At 41.7% G+C, this 25,718-nt stretch overlaps 1 protein-coding gene across 1 annotated transcript in view; it reads left to right on the top strand.

Moving 5' to 3' along the window:
- LOC124606174 (probable sodium/potassium/calcium exchanger CG1090) overlaps window positions 1–25,718 on the top strand; it is a 135,537-nt gene that overhangs the window by 12,662 nt on the left and 97,157 nt on the right. Inside the window, exons 2-3 of the mRNA XM_047138140.1 lie at window positions 12,626–12,677; window positions 24,633–24,936. Coding sequence (XP_046994096.1) covers window positions 12,626–12,677; window positions 24,633–24,936 — 356 coding nt within the window. The remainder of the gene's footprint in view (window positions 1–12,625; window positions 12,678–24,632; window positions 24,937–25,718) is intronic.

The raw sequence follows: 25,718 nt of genomic DNA, 5'->3' as shown, positions 1-25,718 counted from the left end.
TTATGAGTGATAATCTGTATGTGCTCTTGAAAAGGCATATCATGCGATATAATTTATCGAGATAACATCCTGGAAGCGAGGCACTGAATTAACATTTATGAGTATGCCACTCACACTTTTACTACCCGCAGATAAATTTTCCATTGTTTGTCACACAGAGCAGGATGCAAAGTGACTGATGCACACAGATAAAAAAATTACCGTAACAGACTGGAGAATATTGCGCAATGGTCAAATATCGCAGTTTCTCATCAAACATTCACAAGTTAGCTGGATACATCTCATAGTAAGTACACTTGATAGAATAGGAAAACATTTCAAGGTAACTGAAATGCAGAGATTCGTATGTTTCTTTGAAGTATAAAATGCAGACGAAAATTTAAAGCAGTTCCTACAGTGTAATGCCTTTGTGATACCTGTATCATGGCAAATCTGCCTCTACACCACTCATAGTTCTTGCTAAAGAAGTTTGCTTGAGGTACAGGTACATGGAGTTCCCTCAAGTAGTCACAGCAAGCAGATGTATTACCATTTTATTATATACTTGCCCAGGAAATCAGAGATGAAATTACGTTGTTGTAGAAATGCAATTTTTATCATAGTATCTGAACGCCAAAAACAAAAGTATCGAAGTACAATTGTTGATTTGGCTGAGAATTTTTTATCATACACAAGTATCAAGATGCCTATAGTGTAATAACCAAACACAGCACATTTACAAAAATATACACACCAACATATAAATACACAAATCAGATAATTATTCTCAAACACATAAATGAATAAATAACATACTAAAAAAAATTAAACTCACTGAATGGTGAGCAAAAACGTGTCTCCTGTGTGCAACAAATTTGAGAAAAATGTTCTTGTAAGGTAGCTACATGCACAGTTTAGTGGACTAAACAAAATACAATCAAATATAAATTCAGTGCACTCTGTCCAGAGAAGAACAAAATCAATTGAAATTTTCCTGTTTCATTTCTGAGTAGATCTGCTGTGCCTATTCTAAGTTGTAGTTTAGAAATATCATTTTTGATACTTTTTCGCTTGAAAGACGGGATCGTCTGTCTGTTATTGTTTGCCCCTGCTTTGAAAATATGCGCTCACATGGAATAGAGGTGGCCATAATACAAAGACGTCGTTTCATTATTTCAAACAGTGTAGGAAACAACACATGATTTTCTTTCCACCACAGCAATGGATCTTGTGATCTGTGTATCAGTGGCATCTTCATAAATTTATCAAGCTCGACTATACTTGCAGCACGTGGATTGTCTACACTTTGGATCAAGCCACCTACAGCTTGGTCAAAATCTTGCCAAATGTTGCCACTGCTAGAAGTGAATGTGCTCACCTCAACTGGTTTGGCTGGTGGCGGATTTTCTGTAGAACACCGAGTGGGCTTCTGTCGTATTGCACAGCACTTGTTAATTATGGCATCTTTTGTTTCTTTTAATCGATGCCCAGTTTTTGGAAAACCATGCTCCCTGAAGCGAGGATCCAGTAATATTGCCTCACAAGCAATTGCTTTATCTGCAAACTTTTGAACGAGGCGGGTACAGATTCCGTCCTCAAGTTTAGCAATTACTGTATTAGTGGCTTCATTGCTGTGATCTGAGATTTTTAGTCTCAGACAATGACTTTGTAAACCTTTGCTTAATAAGACAACTTTTGACAAGGTTACATTTCAAAAATGGTTCAAATGGCTCTGAGCACTATGGGACTTAACATCTATGGTCATCAGTCCCCTAGAACTTAGAACTACTTAAACCTAACTAACCTAAGGACAGCACACAACACCCAGCCATCACGAGGCAGAGAAAATCCCCGACCCCGCCGGGAATCGAACCCGGGAACCCGGGCGTGGGAAGCGAGAACGCTACCGCACGACCACGAGATGCGGGCAAGGTTACATTTCTTGCACTGCTAATTTCTGTTGTGACTTGTTCAAAAGGAGATAGTATTTCACATGATTTTTCAGTAACTAACCAGTCTTCATTGGACAGTTTTGTTTGTGAATCCACACTGAGGATGGCAAGGGTGCTTTGCAAAGGCTCTTTGATTTTCAAAAGCCTGTCAAACATTTCATATGTGGAGTTCCATCTCGTAGGGCAATCTTGTTTCGGTGTTAAAATAGGAACGCCCATTTGCTTCTGAATATTGTGTAATTTCTCAAGTGCTTGAGGACTTCTTTTGAAAAATTCCACTATTGACTTCACCTTTGCCCTTGTGTCTGTAATTGGTTCAAGGCTTGCTTGTACGATTAAATTCAGTGTATGTGCAAAACAAGGTACATGCCACCATTTGCACATCATCACTGCCTTCACCATATTAGGTGCGTTATCTGTAGTGCAAGCTACAATTTTATTGGTGATACCCCAAGTTGAAGTCACATTTTGTAATTCATTGGAAATGTTTTCTGCTGTATGCTTGTCATGGAATTTAAAACTAGATAACAAATATGACTTCAGATTGCGGTTTTCATCAATGAAGTGAGCAGTCACTGCAATATAATTCCCATTTTTCACAGATGTCCATCCATCAGTTGTAATGCAGATGTAGGATGCAGCTTGCACAGCAGATCTTACTCCCACTAGTGTGCTGTCGAACACTTGAGAGAGTAAACTGTGGGAGAGTGTTTTTCTACTTGGTGGTACATAGTTTTCATTTAATAAATAAGTCATTTTTTTAAACTCTACACTCTCAACTACATTAAATGGAAGGTAGACTTTAACAACAAGTCTTAAAATCTGTTCGTCTATTTTGGCTCGTTTGGATGAAGGTACTGGTCTTGATGCAAATCCAGTAATCTTTGTTTGTTTACCACACCTAACCAGAACTGAACTGGTGGAAGTGCTGGGTATTTCTTGCACAGGTTGTTCATCTTGACGCACAGGCACTGGAATGGCACATTCCTGAACAGTTGCTGTGGAAACTTAACTGGTTTCGTCACTGCCCAGATTCATAAAGACTGATTTCGAACGAGTTTCACTTAAATTAACTGTTGGATGCTTATGTCGCAAGTGTCTGTTTAAGCAAGAAGTTGAACTACTTTTAAACGACAACACTGCCGAGCACAAGTTACATTTAATTTTCTCAGTATTTATCTTCATAAAATAATCCCACACCGGACTTCGTAACGCCATAGCTGAAGACAGAAGAACCAACATGAACTGTACTGGAGGCGGGAAAAAACTGCAGAAACAATTGATACGCTACTGGGATTCCCACATTTCGTTAGTATGGATAATATATACCCGGCCTGCTAATATCCATGCACACAAAAGAAATCATTGTGGAGAATAGGCACATTGACTACAGACTCACAAATAAAGCCACATAATTCGAATAAATGACAATATATAAGAGAAAAAAAATTTTGTCCCTTAAGGTGTTTCGAATCATTACTATAAATCTACCATGCTTCTCAGCCCTTCCCGTTCACCATTACATCATCAATGATCCGTCAATCATATTGCTTTCAAGTGCATCCAATTTACGTATATGTCTAAAAATTTCCACTCTACGCCTTTTCTAATTCAAAATGTTGTAGGTTTACTTGAGTTTTTTAATATGATTACTGTACACCAACAGATAAGCATATGTTATAGGAGATGTGTAATTTAACTGAATGTTTTTCACACTTTTATTATTTTGAATGCGAATAGTGTGCTTTATTTTATTGTTTGTTAGTGTTTATAAAGTATATATTACGCCATTTCGGAATAGAGCAATCAATTAGAAACGAAGCTTTATTTTCGGAAATCTTAAGCTTCATGCTGTTGTGTGTCAAAAGGATTTCGACACTCTTGAAAGAGTTCGATGAAGTAGTATATTAAACGTATTTCCGTATCTGCGCCGCGCCCGAATCTCGTCCGAGACAAAGCGAAATGAAACATTGTTTCGATACAGTTAGTCCGTTCCAAGCACAAGTGGGCTGAAACAGCGTTATTTTGAAACAACGCTACAGTTTCTGTGGCTGGCTCGAGATCGAATCAGGTCCCGTTATCCGACACAGAGCGGAATGAAACACCACTGTTTCGAAACAGTGAAACATAGCCGTTTCTAAACACTGAAACAGTTCCACGTATCGATACACTGTTCCGAAACATAGAAACAGTAGCCAAGTCCAGTGCTTATTGACTATCTGGCAAACAATCAGAGACGAGCCTACTCGGCGAATATGTGTGTCTGTTTTGCACGGGAAGTGAAGGCACTACAGAACAATAACAAAAGTTTGTAGGAAATAATTCGACTGTCAAGATAAAGAACCAGAGCTAGCCAATCAGCTGTACAGATACACATAAAAAGGACTTTGAGGAACACTAGAGGAGAGTTTCACCTAATGTGAGACTTGAACAAACACTTCACTGCTTCTGAGGCATTTCATTGTGTCCGTAGAGCTTGTACAAGAGTTCAACAAGAGCGCCGGCTTATGTCGGCACCAATCACCCCTGTTTCTAGAATTCTGAGACCATCCTCAGTTCAATGGCGCAAGTGGTGAAGGCTGGTAGCCCCAGTCGTGCGGTGGAAGCAGAGCTCACAAATTTGCAGTATCGCACCCAAGGTTGATCGTGGTCCTTTGATTTCGAGCGGAGGGGAGGGTCTCAACCAGAGGCTCCGTCAGTTCTGTGACGGTGTTGGCTGCAGATTCCTGGACCTCCGATATCGGGTGAGGATTTGTAGGATTCTCCTTGATAGGTCAAGGGTGCAGTACACGCATGAAGCGGCTACCCGGGTAGAGGAGTACTTGTGGAGTGCACGTGATGAATTTTAGAAAATGAATCCTTAAACGTATTCTGCGTTCATATATAATACATTTCCTTGAGACAGAGAAAACTTCTGTCCCCAAATCATCACGGGTTTAGAAACTATTGCTCATGCGAAACTCCGATAGCAAATAATGGATGAAGGGCAACAGGCTGATCCCATATTCCTAGATTTCCAGAAAACATTTGGCACGATTTCCCACTGCAGACTGTTAACGAAGATCCGTGTATGCGGACTGGATTCCCAGATATGTGAGTGACTCGAAGGCTACTCAAGTAACAGAACCCAGTACGTATCCGAGATGACGTGCGTTCATCAGAGATAAAGATATCGTCAGGAGTGTCTCAGGGAAGTATGTTAGGACTGCTCCTATTTTCTATGTACATAAATGATCTGGCAGACAACGCGAACAGCAGTCTGCAGCTGTTTGCTCATGATGCTGTGGTGCACGGGAAAGTGTCGAAGATAAGTGACCGCAGGAGGATACAAGATGGATTTGACAATACTTCTAGTTAGTGTGATAAAAGGAACCTAGCTTTAAATGTAGAAAAATGTAATTTAATGCAGATTGGTAGGAAAAACAATCCTGTAGTGTTCGAATACAGTATTAGTGGTGTGCTGCTTGACACTGTCGCATTAATTAAATATCTATGTGTAGCGCTGCAAACTGATGCGAAACGGAATGAGTACGCAAAGGCAGTAGTGTGGAAGGCAATTGGTGGAGTTCGGTTTATTGGGAAAAGTTCAGGGAAGTGTAACTCATTTGTGTGTAGAACACCAATGCGACGTATTATTGAGTACTTGTCGAGTGTTTGTGATCCCCAGCAGCTCGGAGGCATAGAAGCAATTCAGATTGATAGATTTGTTTCCCGTAAGTTCGACCAACACGTGAGTGTTACGGAGATGGTTCGTGAAGTCGAATGGGCATCTGTGGAGGGATGATTACCTATTTTTCGTGAAACACTGTTGGAAAAATTTCGAGAACAGGCATTTTGAGCTGACTGCAGAACACTTCTACTGCCGTCAACGTACATTTCACGTACGGACTGCGAAGACATGATAAAGAAAATTAGGGCTCGTGCGGAGGCACATAGACTGTCGTTTTTTTCTCACTCATGCACCATACTGTGGCTTGCGCAGTATGTATATAGATGTAGAGTTGCAATTCCCTTTGAGAGAAAGAATGGCCATCAGAGTGCACTTTGCAGTTCGCGTTTACTGTTGTTACCTGGAGTCGTGGCGTGGGGAGCCATCACATCTGACTTCACATCTCGGCTGGTAACGACGCGCAGAACTCTGATGCCACAACAGCACATCACAGACATTCTGTGTCTTTATGTGTTACCTCACATGCGACAGTATCGTGCTGCCAATTTTCAACAGGGCAATGCTCGTCTACAAAAAGACGTCCCTAGAAACTGCCTGCATGTTGGTGAGGTACTCCCATATCCAACAACATCCTCACATCAGTCCCCAATAGAACACATGTGGGAACAGCTCTGACGTCAACTCCACCTCAGTATCACAATCGAGTATGTGTTATAACAGCTGTGAGTCATCTTACCTCAGGAGAGGACACAAGAAGATACCCTTCCCAACCGAATCAGTACCTATGTCCAGTCCAGTGGGAGTTCAACGTTATACTGATAATTTGGCTCTTATCGCAAAGTTCTTTGTAAATTTGACTCGATTTGGTAATCACTGAAGTAACATCACGTATCTGCTAGACCCGTGAAGTTTCGTTTCGTCTTCCCATTCTGGTTGCTTCACTTTTATTCAGGCAATATTGTTTTTGTTTTTAATATTATATTTGTAATTACTTGCTACGTTTAAAAATTTTTCTCTTCAGTGTTTCGTATTTTAGTACCAAAAGTTTATTTGCTTTGCATATTAACGTTTTTGTGTGACCAGCAACTAAATAAAAAAATGTTTTTGTTAGAAAACAACTATTCAGGATTTGTTTATTAACATTTCAGTTTGATAATAAATATGAAATTCAAATAAATAAAAGTAAAAAGAGTTCTTATTAGAGATTCGAACCTCCAACCTTCGGGATTACAAGACAGAAATGCTAGGCATACTGTTACAAACTGCTAGGTTCAGAAGTTCGTAATTATTTAAAGTTAACTGCGTTCAGAAATCTTCAAATTAGATTTTTAGGGTGTTTTTGAAAGGTGCATCGTACTCCTTTAGGAAACTGATGTCTGCGACCTGATGTTTGAATCCTGTAAGTATGAAGAAAGTCGAACAGGCCCCAAACTGTAAGGTCTTTTTGTTCAAGGGAACACTAACTAAAATCCAGCAACAATGACCATTAGAGACCTTTTCTTAATATAATGACCATTTTTTGTTTTCTTGTCTTAATCATATTAATCGTAGTGATGGAAAGATGCTAATGGTTTGTAATTATGTTTTGTAAAAGGTAACTAGATTAACTAGCTGTGGTCCACAACAGAACATTTTTATAAAAATAAAACAATTGCAATGTGTTCTATTTACATTTTCTGCAGCTGGTATACCTAATGTTTCAGTATCTTAGAACTATAGATGCTGCACTTACTTGCTGTTACCTTGCGTGTAATAAATGTAAGGTATTTAATTCGTTTCACCACGCAGAGCCTTAACGTAGTTAAATCAGTCACTACATAATTGGTATGTAGATGTAGAATAAAATTTCTGAGTACTACAGTAATGCTACGAAATCATCTCTAGCTGGTAGGATCGATAGAAACGGCTTTCTCTTTTTGAAGTGCTGTAGAAATAAGTACCATTACATGTTTCTAGAAGGACATGTCCTGATCACTCTTTATCAAAATTTACAGAAATAGTCCCATAATCCACTGTACAGGGCATGGCGGGGCGCATATAATATCAACATTATCAGCTTTCAGTCCTAATCCCTTCGCGTATTCAGCGGAGGAACAGACTGTCTATATGCCTTTGTAGGCACCCTAATCTCTCTCATCTTTTTCTCGTGATCCCTACGCGGGATGTGTATTCTTCTTCTTGTTGTTCTTCCGTCTTATCCTGTTTTTCGTACGCGGTCGGCATCGTTATGTGGATTCAAGTAAATGTTAGCGGTAATTGGTGGCCGGATGGCCTTCCTGACGCCACCACTCCCCGCGGAGTGGAATCAGTGCGTCCGACCTATTTGCGTCTAGAGTAATTCGAAGTTCAAGTGTGAGAAAGTTTTCTAAATATTTGTCTAGCGTGGGACGTGCGTACCAGCCTGGTATTTACGTATCTGGATGTGGCAAACCGTTTAAAGCTCAAGTCCAGGCTGGTCGGCTCGCCAGCCATCGTCGTTCTATCTGGGGCAAGTTCGTCTCACCGTATCCTGGAACCGGCACTTTTAACGTGCTCGGACATCCCGGCGGATACGCAAGACATACATTTGTGACAGCATAACCATCGCACAGTCACCTTCAAACACAGCTTCTCTAAATTTACCCAACAGGCTCTCGCGATAACAATGTCGCCTTTTTTTTTTTCCTTTATTGAGTTTCGATTTCCCCCGAAGGGGGCGGGCTGGCAGCAGCTTAGTACGCCGCTCTTCAGCCTACAGAATTTGTTTTAAAAAGATGAGGATAACAAATAATAAAAGCAGGCGATCAAAACGGTGACTTTAATGGTAAAACGGCGGAAAATCGTGGAACTTAAAACATAGAACAAAGGGTTGATGATGCTAATAAAATACATATGAAGCAGACAGGTAGAAGAATAGACAGACAATTAAAAAAACACGGCGACAGTCTGGTTTCTGTTCGCAGGAGATATAAAATTTACACCCAGCGACAGCATGGTTTCTGTTCGCAACAATTTGGATGAACAACACTGAACATTCACTTGAACACTGCACTAAAACATTGGCACAAATACGATATACGACAGCCGAGGGCAGATGGGGGGAACGTGGACAGACGATGGGTAAGGAAAGGGGAGGAAGGAGAGGAAAAAACGAAGTGGGGGGAGGGGGGAAAGAACCGATGGAGGACGAGGACCTATAAGAGGGGGGCGGGTGCTGGGCAGATGCGACAGGGAGTGGGGAAAGGCAGAGGAGGGGGTATACAAAAGGACTCGGGGGGGGGGGGGGGGGCGGGAGAAGTGAGGCAGAGAGGTTATGTTGGGAGAAAACAGGATGGAAGGGGGGGAAGAGGGAGCCCGGGGAAAGGACAGAGGAAAAGAGGGGGTGTGAGGATCAGAGGTGATAGGAGGGATAAATGGAGGGACAGAGGGCATCATCCGGGAGGTGGAGTTGACGGAAGCCACCTTGGGAAAGGAGATGAAGGGTGTAAAGATGGAGGGTAGGGGGCACACAACAGTGAAGACATGGAAGAGGGCGGGGATTGAAGAGGAGAGGAGCAACCCGGGGGGTGAGGGGGATCGAGGTGGTGGGAGGTGTAGAGGATGCGAATAGGTCACCTCTCTTCCAGGGACTCTAATATAAGTTTCCTGAGCTTTTCTGTTACACTTTCGTATGGGCTATACCAGCCTGTTACGATGCTAGCGGCACGTCTTTTAGTTTGTTCATGTTTGTTTTCATACCTATGTGATACGGACTTCAAAGACTGGAATAACACTCTAGAATAGGTTACACTAGGGTCTTGCATATGATTCCCTTTACAGATGCACTGCATTTTCTCAGAATCCTTCCTACTAATTCAGAGGCTCGTTTGAGCATTGCCAGAGGGGTACTATGAAACGCCAGAAAACTCGTGCTACTGCTCATGCGCAGCTACAATGATACGAATCCCGTGCTCTGTGTTTGCTCTGCTCAAATGCTTTCCGTCGCATTTCTGTTTGGAATTTAGTGCATACAGGAACGTCATATGACCATAAGCAGTGCATACAGGAACGTCATATGACCATAAGCAGCAATACGGCATATTGTTCAGGGAGGACGTACGGAGCTGTTATACTTAGGGCAACTGGCAACTGTTTCATCATATCCTAGCCAGATAAAGGATGCAATAAGGAAGCATTTCTTGGCACAATATTTATTTCAAAACTAGACTTTACAGCACAAAGTGCCCCAGTATTTTGCTATGTGGTGACTTTACTCTTCGTACTCTGCAATACAGTTATGCATAATTTCCAATCAGGTTTAAATCTACACAGCGCTGCAAAAATCTAGTGAGAAAAAATACATTTCTTGCGAAAAATAAACAGTTGCTCGTATACACCAGAACTAAGGACAATAAGTTATTTCATCACGATTTCAAACTGTATAAACAATTGACAAGGTTATCTATGAAGCCAAGAAACTGTACAACTCGCAGTTTGTATTCTGCTCTAGGAATATATAAAAAGCGACATGGGCAATTACTACGTTTAACTTCGTTGTTCTGCCAGACTACAATTTACCAAAGAATGGCATTCTGTAAATGTAAGACGAAAGCAAACAAATTAACGTCAAACCTAGAGGAGGTACGAGACTAGTGTTGAACCATGTCTTGTGAACGCAAAACATGGTGTTTCAAGGAAGGCTCATTTGTTTCAAAAGGACCATATTTGAAGTAAAACATTGTAGTCAGTACTACTGATCAAATTTGCCTGTTCATTGTTATTCCTCTTCAAGTGAATATTTACGTGTGTTCGTACACACACATAGCATTAAGAGAGCTTACAGTAAGTCATTAAATAAACGGGACAGCAGAGAATACTCCAAGCCCATCGTAATTTCGTAAACCTCACTAAAATGCATAATTCAGCTCAAATAGAGCATTCTTATGTCCAGATTCACACTGAAAGTACCTGGTATTAAACTTTTCACTGTGGTATTCGTGGTGACAATTATCTTAGAGTACCGGTAACATATTATCTCATGTTTGGCGTAATGCCTTACGTACAAGAAAATGAAAATGTACACTAGAAATTGAGCGAACAGTTGAAACTAGTCAATAGTATGAAATGAAACACTTAGTTTCAAGTAAATTGCATGCCTCTGCGGAAAAGAACAGTTTAGTTTTGACTGTTTAATAAGTCGAATTTCCTTAGAAAACAACAAAAATAACTTCTTGTTCTGCAACACGATTAATGCTTCATCTGCTAATAACGTGGAAACAAAATAAAATCAGTAAAATGAAACTGATAACATATTAGTTTAGTCTTCTGTGATTATGTAAACGTATTTTAATTCACTACCGGTCGCTGTGGCCGAGTGGTTCTAGGCGCTTCAGTCCGGAACTGCGCTGCTGCTACGGTCGCAGGTTCGAATCCGGCCTCGGGCGTAGATGTGTGTGATGTCCTTAGGTAAGTTATGTTTAAGTAGTCCTAAGTCTAGGGGACTGATGACCTCAAATATTAAGTCCCATAGTGCTTAGAGCCATTTGAACCATTTAATTCACTTGATAGATTCAGTTGCCCAAATCCGCTTTTTTTTATTATTATTATTTGGCGGGATAGAAAAACAGCAAAATCACGAAACGTAAACACGAGTCACGTGGAGATTACCCCTTCTCCCCCCTCGCATACGCGGATCTCGCAGTTTGGGAGTGCCAGAAAAATTTGTCCGGGGCATGCCGGTTGCGACTTAGTGATTAAAACACGTCGTGTTTTCACAGTATTAAATAGCACATGCACATGCACATAAAATTGTGCTCGTTTAGTTTATTACTATTTTAACAGTTGCAATTTTATATATTTGAGACTTAAATCTAATTCGGAAAAGGAACTGACAAAATTAAGAATTTATGTATTAAGGATATAGGAAAAACGAAATAGAGGAAAGAATTTAGATTTATAGAATGCCACCGCAGATTCTTTCCAAGAGGGAGTACTTCAGAAGTATAACAAACCTCTCGCTCTTGGCCGGCTACCGACCTATCTACTACTACTACTCGCAGACGATGACGAAGGGCTCAGCAGTCCTTTGAGCGTCTCGTCCTCAGACTGCGTGATACTACGTATAGGTTGGGTTCTACATTTCGTTTACTTTACACGGCAGTATGTGCTGTCTTCTATTTCAGCATTTGTCTAATATTAATCTCAATGTACACTTGTTTTTATGTCATTCCGGTGAACGTCCCTAATCGCTTTTAGTTATGATCCTATGAATAGTTTTTATAGTGTACGTGTTTTTACAATCTGTACCGTGTGTGTGCGATATGTTGTCTCGTATAATGAAGTGATCAATATTGATCCATGCCTAGTGCTACAGGATCCATCTGCGTTAATAGCTAGCAATTCTGGTGTATCACCTAGCCTATATCAGTGCTTTCGATTTAGTCCTTATTCGATGTTATTACATTTTCGCCTGTGCCGCTGTCTCCTGATCTGCTACCACAACTACTTGTCTCTCTCTCTCAACAGTCGTGTCTGTGGAGTCAGTCGTCTCCTGTGCTCGTTGCTACCTGAGCTTTCGTCGCTGGAAGATGTAGCGCCCTAAATATTCCCCTAGATATTCTGTCTGCACAGTCGTTGACACCGTTCCACAAAGTCTGCTGTGTAAGCCATAGTGTTAGTCGCCTCTGCTGCACCCAAGAGTCACAGTATAGAAGTACGTGTTCGAGGGCCCCTCTCTCTCCACAGGCACAGTCAGCCCTCTGCCGAGGTTCCCACGCAGCAAACGCGTGGGGAATGTCTCGTGGCCGACCAAGAAATGAACAGTGACCTAGCTGTCAATAACACGTTTCGTACTCAGTCGCTCCCTGATACTGAGAAAGATGTCGGGAACCTGAGTAGACGACAAAACTTGAGCCTGGAGTGTGGCTAATCTGGTGGTGGTTGTCGTGTTGCAGACGGCGGCGGCGGCGACGGCGATGACGCGGACGCGAACGCGGAGGCGGCGGTGGCGGCCGCAGTGGTGCGCCGCGCTGGTGTCGCTGCTGGTGCTGGTGGCGGCTCACACCAGCTCGCGCGGCGCGCACGCCACCACCACGCCGGTGGCGGCCCACGCCGACGAGGTGAGACGCTCTGCCGGTTCGCTGCACCACTCAAAACTGCTAAAGAAACACATTGCCTGACAAAGAAAAGTGAGGCACCCAGAAGACATGGTGGGACATGAAACTCCACACCCTTTTCGAATATTTAAATGTTTAAAATTGCAAACCTCAGTGACTGCTAGAAGATTAATCAGAGTGCATTAGTGTTCTTCGTGTTCACTTTTGTTACCAAGTGTGGTACAGCCTATAAGGGTGGTTAATGGCTCCTGATGTTCAGTGACTGGTAGAAGGTTAATCAGAGTGCATTAGTATTCTTCGTGTTCACTTTTGCTACCAAGCGAGGTACAGTGTATAAGGAGAGTTAACGGCTCCAGATGTTCAGTGAGTGGTAGAAGGTTAATCAGAGTGCGTTAGTGTTCTTCGTGTTCACTTTTGTTACCAAGTGTTGCACAGTGGATAAGGGGCGTTAACGGCTCCAGATGTTCGGTGACTGGTAGAAGGTTAATCAGAGTGCATTAGTGTTCTTCGTGTTCACTTTTGTTACTGAGTCTGGTATGGTATAAAGGGGGATGAACGGTTCCAGATGTTGAGTGATCACTGTCAAGGGCACATAGACGCCATCTACATGTGTGAAACAGAGTTTTCGGAACCTGGAACATGACAGAGTTTGAAAGGGACTTCATTGCGAGTTTCTATTTGCGAGCCTACCGAATCGTGCAATTTCCGGATTTCTGGGGCATTCGGATGTGACAGTGGCTCGATGTTGTACTGCATGGGAATGTGAGGGCAGGCATACCCATCATCGAGACTTTGGTCAACCACATACGATCACCACAACGGAGGATCGCCATATTGTGCACCAAACACATGATAACCCCTTTACATCTGCGCCTCCCATCTGAGAACAAGTAATGGGTTGCCTGCAACATACTGTGTCATCCCACACCGTGGGCAGGGACTAGCAGCAGCCAGACTTGTGAATTACCGTCCCAGGTACAGCGTGCCCGTAACACCTGCATTTGAAGTGGTGCTGTAATTGGAAAGGATGGACTTCTGATGAATGGAGTCACGTTGTGTTCAGTGATAAACAGTGGTTCTTTATTGCCACAGATGACTGTCATCAGCGAGCGTTACACTGACCCTGCGAGACATCCCACTCTTTCAATGTTCTGGATGGATACTGTGGCGTGACTCTTGGCATCAGGGTGTGTGGACCCATTGGCTCCGACTTGAGTTCACATCTGATAAGGATTAATGAGACTCTGATGTCACCACACTATGTCCTGGACATCCTGCATCCTCGTGTGTTAGCTCTCGTGCCAGAGTATCGTTGTGCCATTTTCTAACAGGACAATACTCGTCCATATATGGCACGTGTCTCTATTGACTGTCTGCAAGATTTTGGGGTACTTGTGTGGCCAGCAAGATCTCCATATTTGTTCCCAAAAAAACACGTGTGGGACCAGCTCCGACATCAACTCTGCCCCAGTAACAGTATTCGTAATGTAAAGCCAAGTTACAACAGCTGTGAGCCATTTTGCCTCAGGAGAGGATACTATGGCTTTATGTGATTCTTCTCAACCAGATAAGTGGATGCATCCAGGCCACAGGAGGTACAACGTCATAATCGTAAGTAGGCTCATACTGCCAAGTTCTTTGTAAATTTGACACTATCTCGTAATCACTTTAGTAAGATCGGATCGCTTTCAACCCGTAAAGTTTCATTTCGTTTGCTCTTTCCCTTTTGTCTGACAGTGTACCTTATTTCGTAATTTCTGGTCTATTGCGAGAACTACCTGCAGTTCGGAGGAGATATTTTCGTGAGGTGTTTACGTATATCTGATGTGTGTGTCTCAGTTTTACTGCCATACAAGCATACTAAAAAGTACTTAGTATGTGTGTAATGGGTGGACTACGTCAAGATGATGATGTTTATACATTCGTTTCACGAGCTGTAACCTCCGCCACGTTGTGTGACGTGTTAAAGGTAGTATTTAAAAAAGAAATGTAATTATTGGTAATTTAAGTGCTCAAGATTATATCTTCTGGAATATTAATAATAATTTTTTCTTGCTTATGTGTTTACACCGTGTTCCATTACAATATTTGTAATATTATATGTATGTGTGTGTGTGTGTGTGTGTGTGTGTGTGTGTGTGTGTGTGTGTAACGTTTGTGTTTTATGATGATGATGATGATGATGATGATGAGAGAAGGGAAAGCGTGAAACCCGGTGCCAGCACATGCCCTACTCCTCGTGGTGGCGCCAAGCTTAACGTCCCCATCCGACGGACGGACCATCACCAACGGTGTTATATGTCCTTACTTCATGAGACACTGCAGAGAGGTTTGAATTTTAACCAAGAACGTTGGCGCAAAGATTGGTGATCAGGTACTTTACGTCACCACCTCTCCTCCTCTTGCCGATCAAATATGGGCAGCGAAAATTTTTTCCACCACCAGAATTCGAACCGGCTTACCCCTGGGTGGGTCGCCCCCTCACAAGCATGCTGTAGTGAATTAATAGTAGTAATTACCTTTTAAAAATAATTTAATTTCCTGACTGAAACACAATTGAATCCTTTTGGTTTTACTTCTCATAAAATTATACTTTACATCTCGGAGGGGTAATTTCACCCTCAGGTCAGCCCACCCGGCTAGCCACGCAGTCTAACGCGCTGCTTCCCGAGCGGGAAGGCGTACCGGTCCCCAGCACAAATCTGCTCGGCGGATTAGTGTCGAGGTCCTGTGTGCCGGCCAGCCTGTGGATGGTTTTTAAGGCGGTTTTCCAAGTGCCTCCGCGAATGCGGGCTGGTTCCCCTTATTCCGGCGATTGCTGCACAAACACTAGCTCCACGTACGCGTACACATAACACTGTTTTACAAAAAAAGCCTTTTTTTCTATTTCTGATAAAAAATATTGTGATCCTAGTTGTATTTTGAGTGCTGAATTGAAAACTGTTTTTGGTTTTTTTCTGTCAGGGATAGTTTATGAGTAATCGCAATTTTATTTCTCTTTGCAGTTTCTGATATAGTGCAGCAAACGTGAGGTGAAATTTGACAAACAAATACACATCTTTATGATGTTATAAGTTCATCACATTAATGGAGGGTTGGCTCTAACATATAACACAGTAACCTTTGTATATACACTTTGAAGCATTTATTTGACATGAGAAATTACAGAAAATTGACAAACAATGAGCCACTGCCTTGTAATGCACATCACTTTTTTCTCTTGTATTGTGAATCTTTCTTCTCTCGAATGATATTCCAGCAAAGGTACCCACTTCCCTTCATAACGTCTTTCTATGGTAGAACTGTCTTTATGGAATCTTTCCCCATGTTCATCCGATACGTCACTACAACTCTCTGTGAAGTAGTCCAGATGAGAGTCCATCATATGTACCTTCAAAGACATATTGCACACAAAATCCTGATATGCTTTGATCATATCCTTCACCATTGCTTTGCAGTTAGTAGCTCTTCTTCTTTCGAGGAAGTTATCCGACACCATCTTGAAACAGTCCCATGCGGTTTTTCCTTTATCAGTTAAACATGCTTCAAAATTTGCATCTTTCTGCAGCTCCCTGATTTGTGGGCCCACAAATACACCTTCCTTTATTTTTGCAGCTGAAAGACGGGGGAATTTGGTACCTAGATATGCAAACCCGCAGCCTGTTGGATCCATGGTCTTCACGAATTGTTTCATCAGGCCAAGTTTGATGTGAAGCGGTGGAAGTAGTATATATTCAGGAGCTACCATACTTTCACGTTGTACAATCTTTTCGCCAACTTTCCATCTTCGCCTAGGCCATTTCTTTTTCACGTAGTGAGAATTTCGGTCTCCACTATCCCACTCGCAAAGAAAACAGGCGTACCTTGTGTAGCCTTGTTGCATTCCCAGTACCATAGCAATTACCTTGAAATCTGCACATATTTTCCATTTGCGTTCATTGTATTTTAATGAATTTAGCGTCCTTTGTACGAATTCGTAATTCTCTTTTGTCAAACTAGCGTAAGCTACTGGAACAGAGGGTATTTTATTTCCGTTATGGAGCAAAACACCCTTCAGACTTGTTTTCGATGCATCTATGAAATGTCTCCACTCCTGTGAAATATAAGTGAAGTTCAACACTTTCATCAGGCCAGCAACGTCATTGCAAAATGTCAGTGCTTGGTCAGTTGGAAAATAAGAAATAAAGGCATGTTCTCTGTGCCTGAACACACTGATTTTAGTACTTTGGTGCAGTAGATTATACTCTTGTAATCTTGAACCAAGCAGCTGCGCCTTTTGTTTACTTAGTCCTAGATGACGTACTAAATCATTTAAATCTGCCTGTGTTAACAAATGTGGCGATGACTCACTTGTGCAATGATATAAAGAATCATCATCTGTGATTTCTTCAGTACTACTTATTTCACTGTCACTCGGAATTTGACCTCGAGCTCTTGAAGGTACTGGAAGGTTGTCGGAAAGCTGCACTGGCATTCTCGCTGAAGGCAGATCTGGGTAAACAATGTGCCTCTTTGACCTTTTGTTAGTAAAACCCTGAATTTTTGTTAGACAGAAATAACAATCAGTAACATGGTCCTTAGGCTCCCTCCACACTATGGGAACAGCAAACAACGCTACATTCTCTTTACCTTTCCACCACTGAATTAGTTTGCAGTAACATGTAGCACAACAGAAATGTGGTGCCCATTCTTTATCTTGGTCTCCTACCTCTACTCCAAAGTAATGTTTGTATGCTTTCTTTATGACTGAAGAAATTTTCTTCCTATTTCTGGCAAAAGTGAACTTCCCACAGATGTAGCAGAAGTTGCCCGGCTTATATCGACATCCACGACGACGTGGCGTTTCTGCAAATTTAAAAATACCACTTTGGTAATAGACCTGTATTAAATTAATAGTAGGGAACTAGAGGAACGCTGATGTGTAAAAACAAGCAGTCGTTTTACCTTCAGCACCAGGCTCTATCAGTTTACACACAGGAACTAAAAAATTCAACAGTGCTCGGAAATATGACAGACAGTTACTTGTCAGCTAAAACACCCACTCGTTAAGACTGACACAAATTGCGGCTAATACCACTGTTGTAAACTCGATGCACCTGCCCCTAGGAGGCGTGAAGCTTTACTGCCGAGACAGCGACCGGCTGTCGCCGTTCGAGTTAATGAGATGTTTCAGGTGGTCTTAATGACATAGGTGTGGCGGGGGATAACCTAATGATGTCTGATTCTTCCCACCTGCTGTTGCACAAGAAATTATCACGTTCTATCACTACTGGATGCGGCAACATACCCGTATTTCTCTATAACGTCTCTGTGTTAACCATGAATTGTGAATATACATATATATATACATATTACATGAAAAGTATCCCTGACAACGATATTTTGTTTACATATTTGAAATTCCCACGGTAAAATGGTCTAGAAGCACATACTTTAATATCAGAAATAGAGCCCATGTCGAACAGTGTAATTACTCTACCATGCAAACATTTGGAGTTACACTCGTCTGGTATGAGACGTTCCCGGCGGGGGAGGGGGAGTGTCCACTGGGAGCCGAACCACACAGTTCAGTGTGGGGCGGCGGTGGGGTGGGTGGACTGCTGTGGCCTGTTGTGTAGTTGTGAACCACTGAGGGCTATGGCGGGACGAATCCTCTCTGTCGTTTCTAGGTCCCCGGTTCAATACACAATACACCCTCAGATTGGGACTCATTGCCCTAGACTATCAATGTATTGCTCAGGGTATCGGGATGTGTGGCTTAAATCGAAAGGTCCCAGAATAATATTAAGCAGATCAAAAACTTTGTTTGTACGTTCCGTGAGCTAAGAAATATTGTGCCGTCAGTGGGCAGCATTGACAATATGCTTGCCAGGCTCATATGTATTTCGTTGAAGTATAGTCTCTGTCCACCCCATGAACCATGGACCTTGCCGTTGGTGGGGAGGCTTGCGTGCCTCAGCGATACAGATGGCCGTACCGTAGGTGCAACCACAACGGAGGGGTATCTGTTGAGAGGCCAGACAAACATGTGGTTCCTGAAGAGGGGCAGCAGCCTTTTCAGTAGTTGCAGGGGCAACAGTCTGGATGATTGACTGATCTGGCCTTGTAACATTAACCAAAACGGCCTTGCTGTGCTGGTACTGCGAACGGCTGAAAGCAAGGGGAAAGTACAGCCGTAATTTTTCCCGAGGGCATGCAGCTTTACTGTATGATTAAATGATGATGGCGTCCTCTTGGGTAAAATATTCCGGAGGTAAAATAGTCCCCCATTCGGATCTCCGGGCGGGGACTACTCAAGAGGACGTCGTTATCAGGAGAAAGAAAACTGGCATTCTACGGATCGGAGCGTGGAATGTCAGATCCCTTAATCGGGCAGGTCGGTTAGAAAATTTAAAAAGGGAAATGGATAGGTTAAAGTTAGATATAGTGGGAATTAGCGAGGTTCGGTGGTAGGAGGAACAAGACTTTTGGTCAGGTGATTACAGGGTTATAAATACAAAATCAAATAGGGGTAATGCAGGAGTAGGTTTAATAATGAATAAAAAAATAGGACTGCGGGTTAGCTACTACAAACAGCATAGTGAACGCATTATTGTGGCCAAGATAGACACAAAGCCTATGCCTACTACAGTAGTACAAGTTTATATGCCAACTAGCTCCGCAGATGATGAAGAAATTGATGAAATGTATGACGAGATAAAAGAAATTATTCAGGTAGTGAAGGGAGACGAAAATTTAATAGTCATGGGTGACTGGAATTCGTCAGTAGGAAAAGGGAGAGAAGGAAACACAGTAGGTGAATATGGATTGGGGGGAAGAAATGAAAGAGGAAGCCGCCTTGTAGAATTTTGCACAGAGCATAACTTAATCATAGCTAACACTTGGTTCAAAAATCATAAAAGAAGGTTGTATACCTGGAAGAATCCTGGAGATACTAATAGATATCAGATAGATTATATAATGGTAAGACAGAGATTTAGGAACCAGGTTTTAAATTGTAAGACATTTCCAGGGGCAGATGTGGATTCTGACCACAATCTATTGGTTATGAACTGCAGATTGAAACTGAAGAAACTGCAAAAAGGTGGGAATTTAAGGAGATGGGACCTGGATAAACTGAAAGAACCAGAGGTTGTACAGAGTTTCAGGGAGAGCGTAAGGGAACAATTGACAGGAATGGGGGAAAGAAATACAGTACAAGAAGAATGGGTAGCTCTGAGGGATGAAGTAGTGAAGGCAGCAGAGGATCAAGTAGGTAAAAAGGCGAGGGCTAATAGAAATCCTTGGGTAACAGAAGAAATATTGAATTTAATTGATGAAAGGAGAAAATATAAAAATGCAGTAAATGAAGCAGGCAAAAGGGAATACAAACGTCTCAAAAATGAAATCGACAGAAAGTGCAAAATGGCTAAGCAGGGATGGCTAGAGGACAAATGTAAGGATGTAGAGGCTTGTCTCACTAGGGGTAAGATAGATACTGCCTACAGGAAAATTAAAGAGACCTTTGAAGAGAAGAGAACCACTTGTATGAATATCAAGAGCTCAGATGGCAACCCAGTTCTAAGCAAAGAAGGGAAGGCAGAAAGGTGGAAGGGGTACATAGAGGGTTTATACAAGGGCGATGTACTTGAGGACAATATTATGGAAATGGAAGAGGATGTAGATGAAGATAAAATGGGAGATAAGATACTGCGTGAAGAGTTTGACAGAGCACTGAAAGACCTGAGTCGAAACAAGGCCCCGGGAGTAGACAACATTCCATTAGAACTACTGATGGCCTTGGGAGAGCCAGTCCTGACAAAACTCTACCATCTGGTGAGCAAGATGTATGAGACAGGCGAAATACCCACAGACTTCAAGAAGAATATAATAATTCCAATACCAAAGAAAGCAGGTGTTGACAGATGTGAAAATTACCGAACTATCAGTTTAATAAGTCACAGCTGCAAAATACTAACGCGAATTCTTTATAGACGAATGGAAAAACTGGTGGAAGCGGACCTCGGGGAAGATCAGTTTGGATTCCGTAGAAATGTTGGAACACGTGAGGCAATACTAACCTTACGACTTATCTTAGAAGAAAGATTAAGAAAAGGCAAACCTACGTTTCTAGCATTTGTAGACTTAGAGAAAGCTTTTGACAACGTTAACTGGAGTACTCTCTTTCAAATTCTGAAGGTGGCAGGGGTAAAATACAGGGAGCGAAAGGCTATTTACAATTTGTACAGAAACCAGATGGCAGTTATAAGAATCGAGGGGCATGAAAGGGAAGCAGTGGTCGGGAAAGGAGTGAGACAGGGTTGTAGCCTCTCCCCGATGTTATTCAATCTCTATATTGAGCAAGCAGTAAAGGAAACAAAAGAAAAATTCGGAGTAGGTATTAAAATTCATGGAGAAGAAGTAAAAACTTTGAGGTTCGCCGATGACATTGTAATTCTGTCAGAGACAGCAAAGGACTTGGAAGAGCAGTTGAACGGAATGGACAGTGTCTTGAAAGGAGGATATAAGATGAACATCAACAAAAGCAAAACGAGGATAATGGAATGTAGTCAAATTAAATCGGGTGATGCTGAGGGGATTAGATTAGAAAATGAGACACTTAAAGTAGTAAAGGAGTTTTGCTATTTAGGGAGTAAAATAACTGATGATGGTCGAAGTAGAGAGGATATAAAATGCAGACTGGCAATGGCAAGGAAATCGTTTCTGAAGAAGAGAAATTTGTTAACATCGAGTATAGATTTAAGTGTCAGGAAGTCGTTTCTGAAAGTACTTGTATGGAGTGTAGCCATGTATGGAAGTGAAACATGGACGATAACCAGTTTGGACAAGAAGAGAATAGAAGCTTTCGAAATGTGGTGCTACAGAAGAATGCTGAAGATAAGGTGGGTAGATCACGTAACTAATGAGGAAGTATTGAATAGGATTGGGGAGAAGAGAAGTTTGTGGCACAACTTGACTAGAAGAAGGGATCGGTTGGTAGGACATGTTTTGAGGCATCAAGGGATCACAAATTTAGCATTGGAGGGCAGCGTGGAGGGTAAAAATCGTAGAGGGAGACCAAGAGATCAATACACTAAGCAGATTCAGAAGGATGTAGGTTGCAGTAGGTACTGGGAGATGAAGAAGCTTGCACAGGATAGAGTAGCATGGAGAGCTGCATCAAACCAGTCTCAGGACTGAAGACCACAACAACAAACATAGTCTCTGTTGTTCTTTATGTTCGCTACCATGTTATCTTATTGAAATGAGTTCTGAACAAGAAGAGAGATCATTCATATCAGATTGCATCGAAATGTGGAAACATTGCCGCCATTGTAGGTTCTTAGAGCGGATGAAAGACAAACAGAATTAAGACAGATACGTGTTGCTCATTACATAGAAAGAGAAATACCCTACAGCAAATAGGAAAAATCTTTTTAAAAAATTTCATCGTTTAAGAACGAATTACAGAATGTTAAACGAATAATAGACAAGGGAAATGACGCAGGCACTGACGAAATACGTAGAGAACCAACATTTCGATGTTTCGAGGAGAAGAGTTTTCTTGCAGATGGCGGCGCTCAGTGAGCACAATGGTATCGCGTAAAATCATTCACCTTTGGAAAAAAATTACACACCGCCTTAGAAACGAAGTGATTGTGACTTAGTTTTTTTTTCCGGCAACCGCATGCGGCATATGTCTTTCGTCTGAAGAACAAGCTGGTCGTAACTGGTGAAATCTTTTTGAAATGCTCATGTGGCTGTGTGGAAAAAAATATTTAAAAAATTTTTTCTGTTGGTCAACCTCAGCTGTCAATACACGATTTCTTGAGAGAATTTTTGACGCTCCTTATACCAAATTTTCATCCACCTTTTCTTCTTCCACTTACAACAAAGCAGAGTAGTCAGCACAGTAACAACGTCTTGATCTTCCACCGTTTCAAACCAGACTAAATATTACACAATATTATAACAAAATTTTACTGAATAGGCTAGGAAGAACTTCAGTAAAACGGTAAACTGTAGTACTCAGTAATTCTGACCATTCGAGACACACCTAACGGCCCGTAGACGACGAGGTCGTTAGAAATGCAATGCTATTTTCAATAGCAGTAGTTTTATTATAGATAACTTTTACAAAGATATGAGACATATCTTGGTATTACAGTTGAAGAACAACAAAAATTACGTGTTTCATACAGTATATATACTTATTTACATACTTAAATGTCTTGGAACAGGTGGTCGGCTGTGTCCTTATTAGTGGGAACCATCTCGTCATTTGTCTGAAATAATTTAGGGAAACCACGGAAAACTTAATACAGGATAGCCCGATAAAGCCTCCACATTCTAGAATACGTGACCAATCTGTTTAAAACAGCGCCACTTCTTTCAGTTTATCCCTAGTGTACAACACTTTTTTACAAAGAAGCATTAATAATACAAAAGGCTAGTGCTACTCTGTTCGTTTCCCAGTCCCAGTAACTGTACACAGTACTCACTAATGATTATACACACACTGTTTCACAAAGTGACGCAACACACACTGTCGTCTGACGTCAGAACCATAGCGACGATGTTTGGTTCTCATTTTGTGTATCACATCTTCACATTTGCTAGCTTGAAAAACACTGTAGTAAGTAAGATATTGAGCTCATCGAGAGGATAAATTGTTTGTATTAAACATTGCATAGTTTTAGGGTAAGGTTTTCCAGAAAAGGCAAAAACAGAAAAGAAATACAGAAGGGAAGAAAAATAAGAAGGGAAAAAATACTGTGAAAGTGTTAAGCAAAATGATAATTTTTTTATTGTTGCTGTTATTTATTTGTGTCATTTTTTGCCAAACTCCTACTCGGTCTTCTTTAAGTAATCTTCACTATATAGAATATCTTGCTTAACATGTTCTTTTTATGTCTTTTTTAGATAAGTTAGTTTTTTGTGCAGTAATTACGAAAGTTATTTTTGATCCGTACAATTCATTGGTAAATGTACCCTTATCCCCGATGTTATTCAATCTGTATATTGAGCAAGCAGTAAAGGAAACAAAAGAAAAATTTGGAGTAGGAATTAAAATCCATGGAGAAAAAAAAACTTTGAGGTCCGCCGATGACATTGTAATTCTGTCAGAAACAGCAAAGAACCTGGTAGAGCAGTTGAACGGAGGGTATAAGATAAACATCAACAAAAGCAAAACGAGGATAATGGAATGTAGTCGAATTAAGTCAGGTGATGCTGAGGGAATTAGATTAGGAAATGAAATACTTAAAGTAACAAAGGTGTTTTGCTATTTGGGGAGCAAAATAACTGATGATGGTCGAAGTAGAGAGGATAGAAAATGTAGACTGGCAATGGCAAGGAAAGTGTTTCTGAAGAAGAAAAATTTGTTAACATCGAGTATAGATTTAAGTGTCAGGAAGTCATTTCTGAAAGTATTTGTATGGAGTGCAGCCATGTATGGAAGTGAAACGTGGACAATAAATAGTTAAGACAGGAAGAGAATAGAATCTTTCGAAATGTGGTGCTACAGAAGAATGCTGAAGATTAGATGGGTAGATCACATAACTAATGAAGAGGTATTGAATAGAATTGGGGAGAAGAGGAGCTTGTGGCACAACTTGACTAGAAGAAGGGATCGGTTGGTAGGACATGTTCTGAGACATCGAGGGATCACCAATTTAGCGTTGGAGGGCAGCGTGGAGGGTAAAAATCGTAGAGGGAGACCAAGAGATGAATACACTAAGCAGATTCAGAAGGATGTAGGCTGCAGTAGGTACTGCGAGATGAAGAAGCTTGCACAGGATAGAGTAGCATGGAGAGCTGCATCAAACCAGTCTCAGGACTGAAGACCACAACAACAAAATCGTTAGTGATTTGGACAGATCTTTACAATGAACTCGTTTAGTCGTTTTGCTTATTATTCTTACGACCCTTCCCTGATGTTTGAGAACTCTGTTCATTGCCTAGTTAACTGTGTTGCAGCTCACGACGCAACCGGCGCCGCCACTGACGCACTCTGACGCGGCGACAAGGGCGACGGCGCCTGCGCCCACGACGACGGGCAAGGCGACCGTGCCGGCGACGACGACGGTGGCGCCGCGGCGCGCGCGCGCGCGGAACTGCACGCCGCCGGCCATCCAGCAGTTCCCGCGGCCGCTGATGGGGCCTGCCGCGCGCAAGGACGGCGGCCTCATCCTGCACATCATCGTCGCCGTCTACACCTTCCTGGGGCTCGCCATTGTCTGCGACGACTACTTCGTCTCCTCGCTAGACCGCATCTGCGAGGGTAACACTTCGTACTCGCGACTAAGTTGGCCTTTTATCGTTGCGCGTGCACTTGGAAACATCGTCAGATACACATAAGTTAACTACTAAGTTTTATCTCGTATAAAGTGCAGTTTAGGAGCCTAAAGGAGGCTCTTTCAGCACTTCACTTAGCCTATATAAATCCTAAAATAGACTTTAAAAAGTATTATGCAGAGAAACCAAACACAATGTAAGATACACCGTATACAAGTGAGCATATTATTATTCATTAAAAACAAGGAAAATGAAAACACGCACAGTTGCACAACACGACAAACAATACACTACTTTAGTGTTCAAACTGATCCCAAACATTTCTAGTTTGTCCAAAATAAAAATACAGTATAAAATACATATAACCATATGCTGGAATAAGTATAATATGTAATTTAATAAATGCCGGATAAAAAAGCAGTTTCAAACATTCAGACTATAGTTCTCGTAGATAGGCCTCTCTCAGCATTGTAATTCGGAAATGATTCTTGCCATAAATGTGTATTTGGCTCTAACGTAAGCCAAGTCCCGTAGGATTGAGGTCTCGTTTGCAAAAGTTACATAGGCGGCATCCTCCAGTAGGTATTGTAGCCTTAATTGCTCTGCTACATAACTGATACCACTTCACCCAACCTAAAAAGTAAACAAGATTAATAACTGACAACTGAAATGAACATTCCATACAAATAGCTTAGACGTGTGGGCAGTGAAAGACGAGGAAAGGAAGATAAGAGTTTAAAGTCTCATGGACGAATATGTCACTGAAGA

This window comes from Schistocerca americana, chromosome 3, assembly GCF_021461395.2.
Source record: "Schistocerca americana isolate TAMUIC-IGC-003095 chromosome 3, iqSchAmer2.1, whole genome shotgun sequence".
NCBI lineage: Eukaryota > Metazoa > Arthropoda > Insecta > Orthoptera > Acrididae > Schistocerca > Schistocerca americana.
This window is presented reverse-complemented; position numbering and strand designations above follow the sequence as displayed.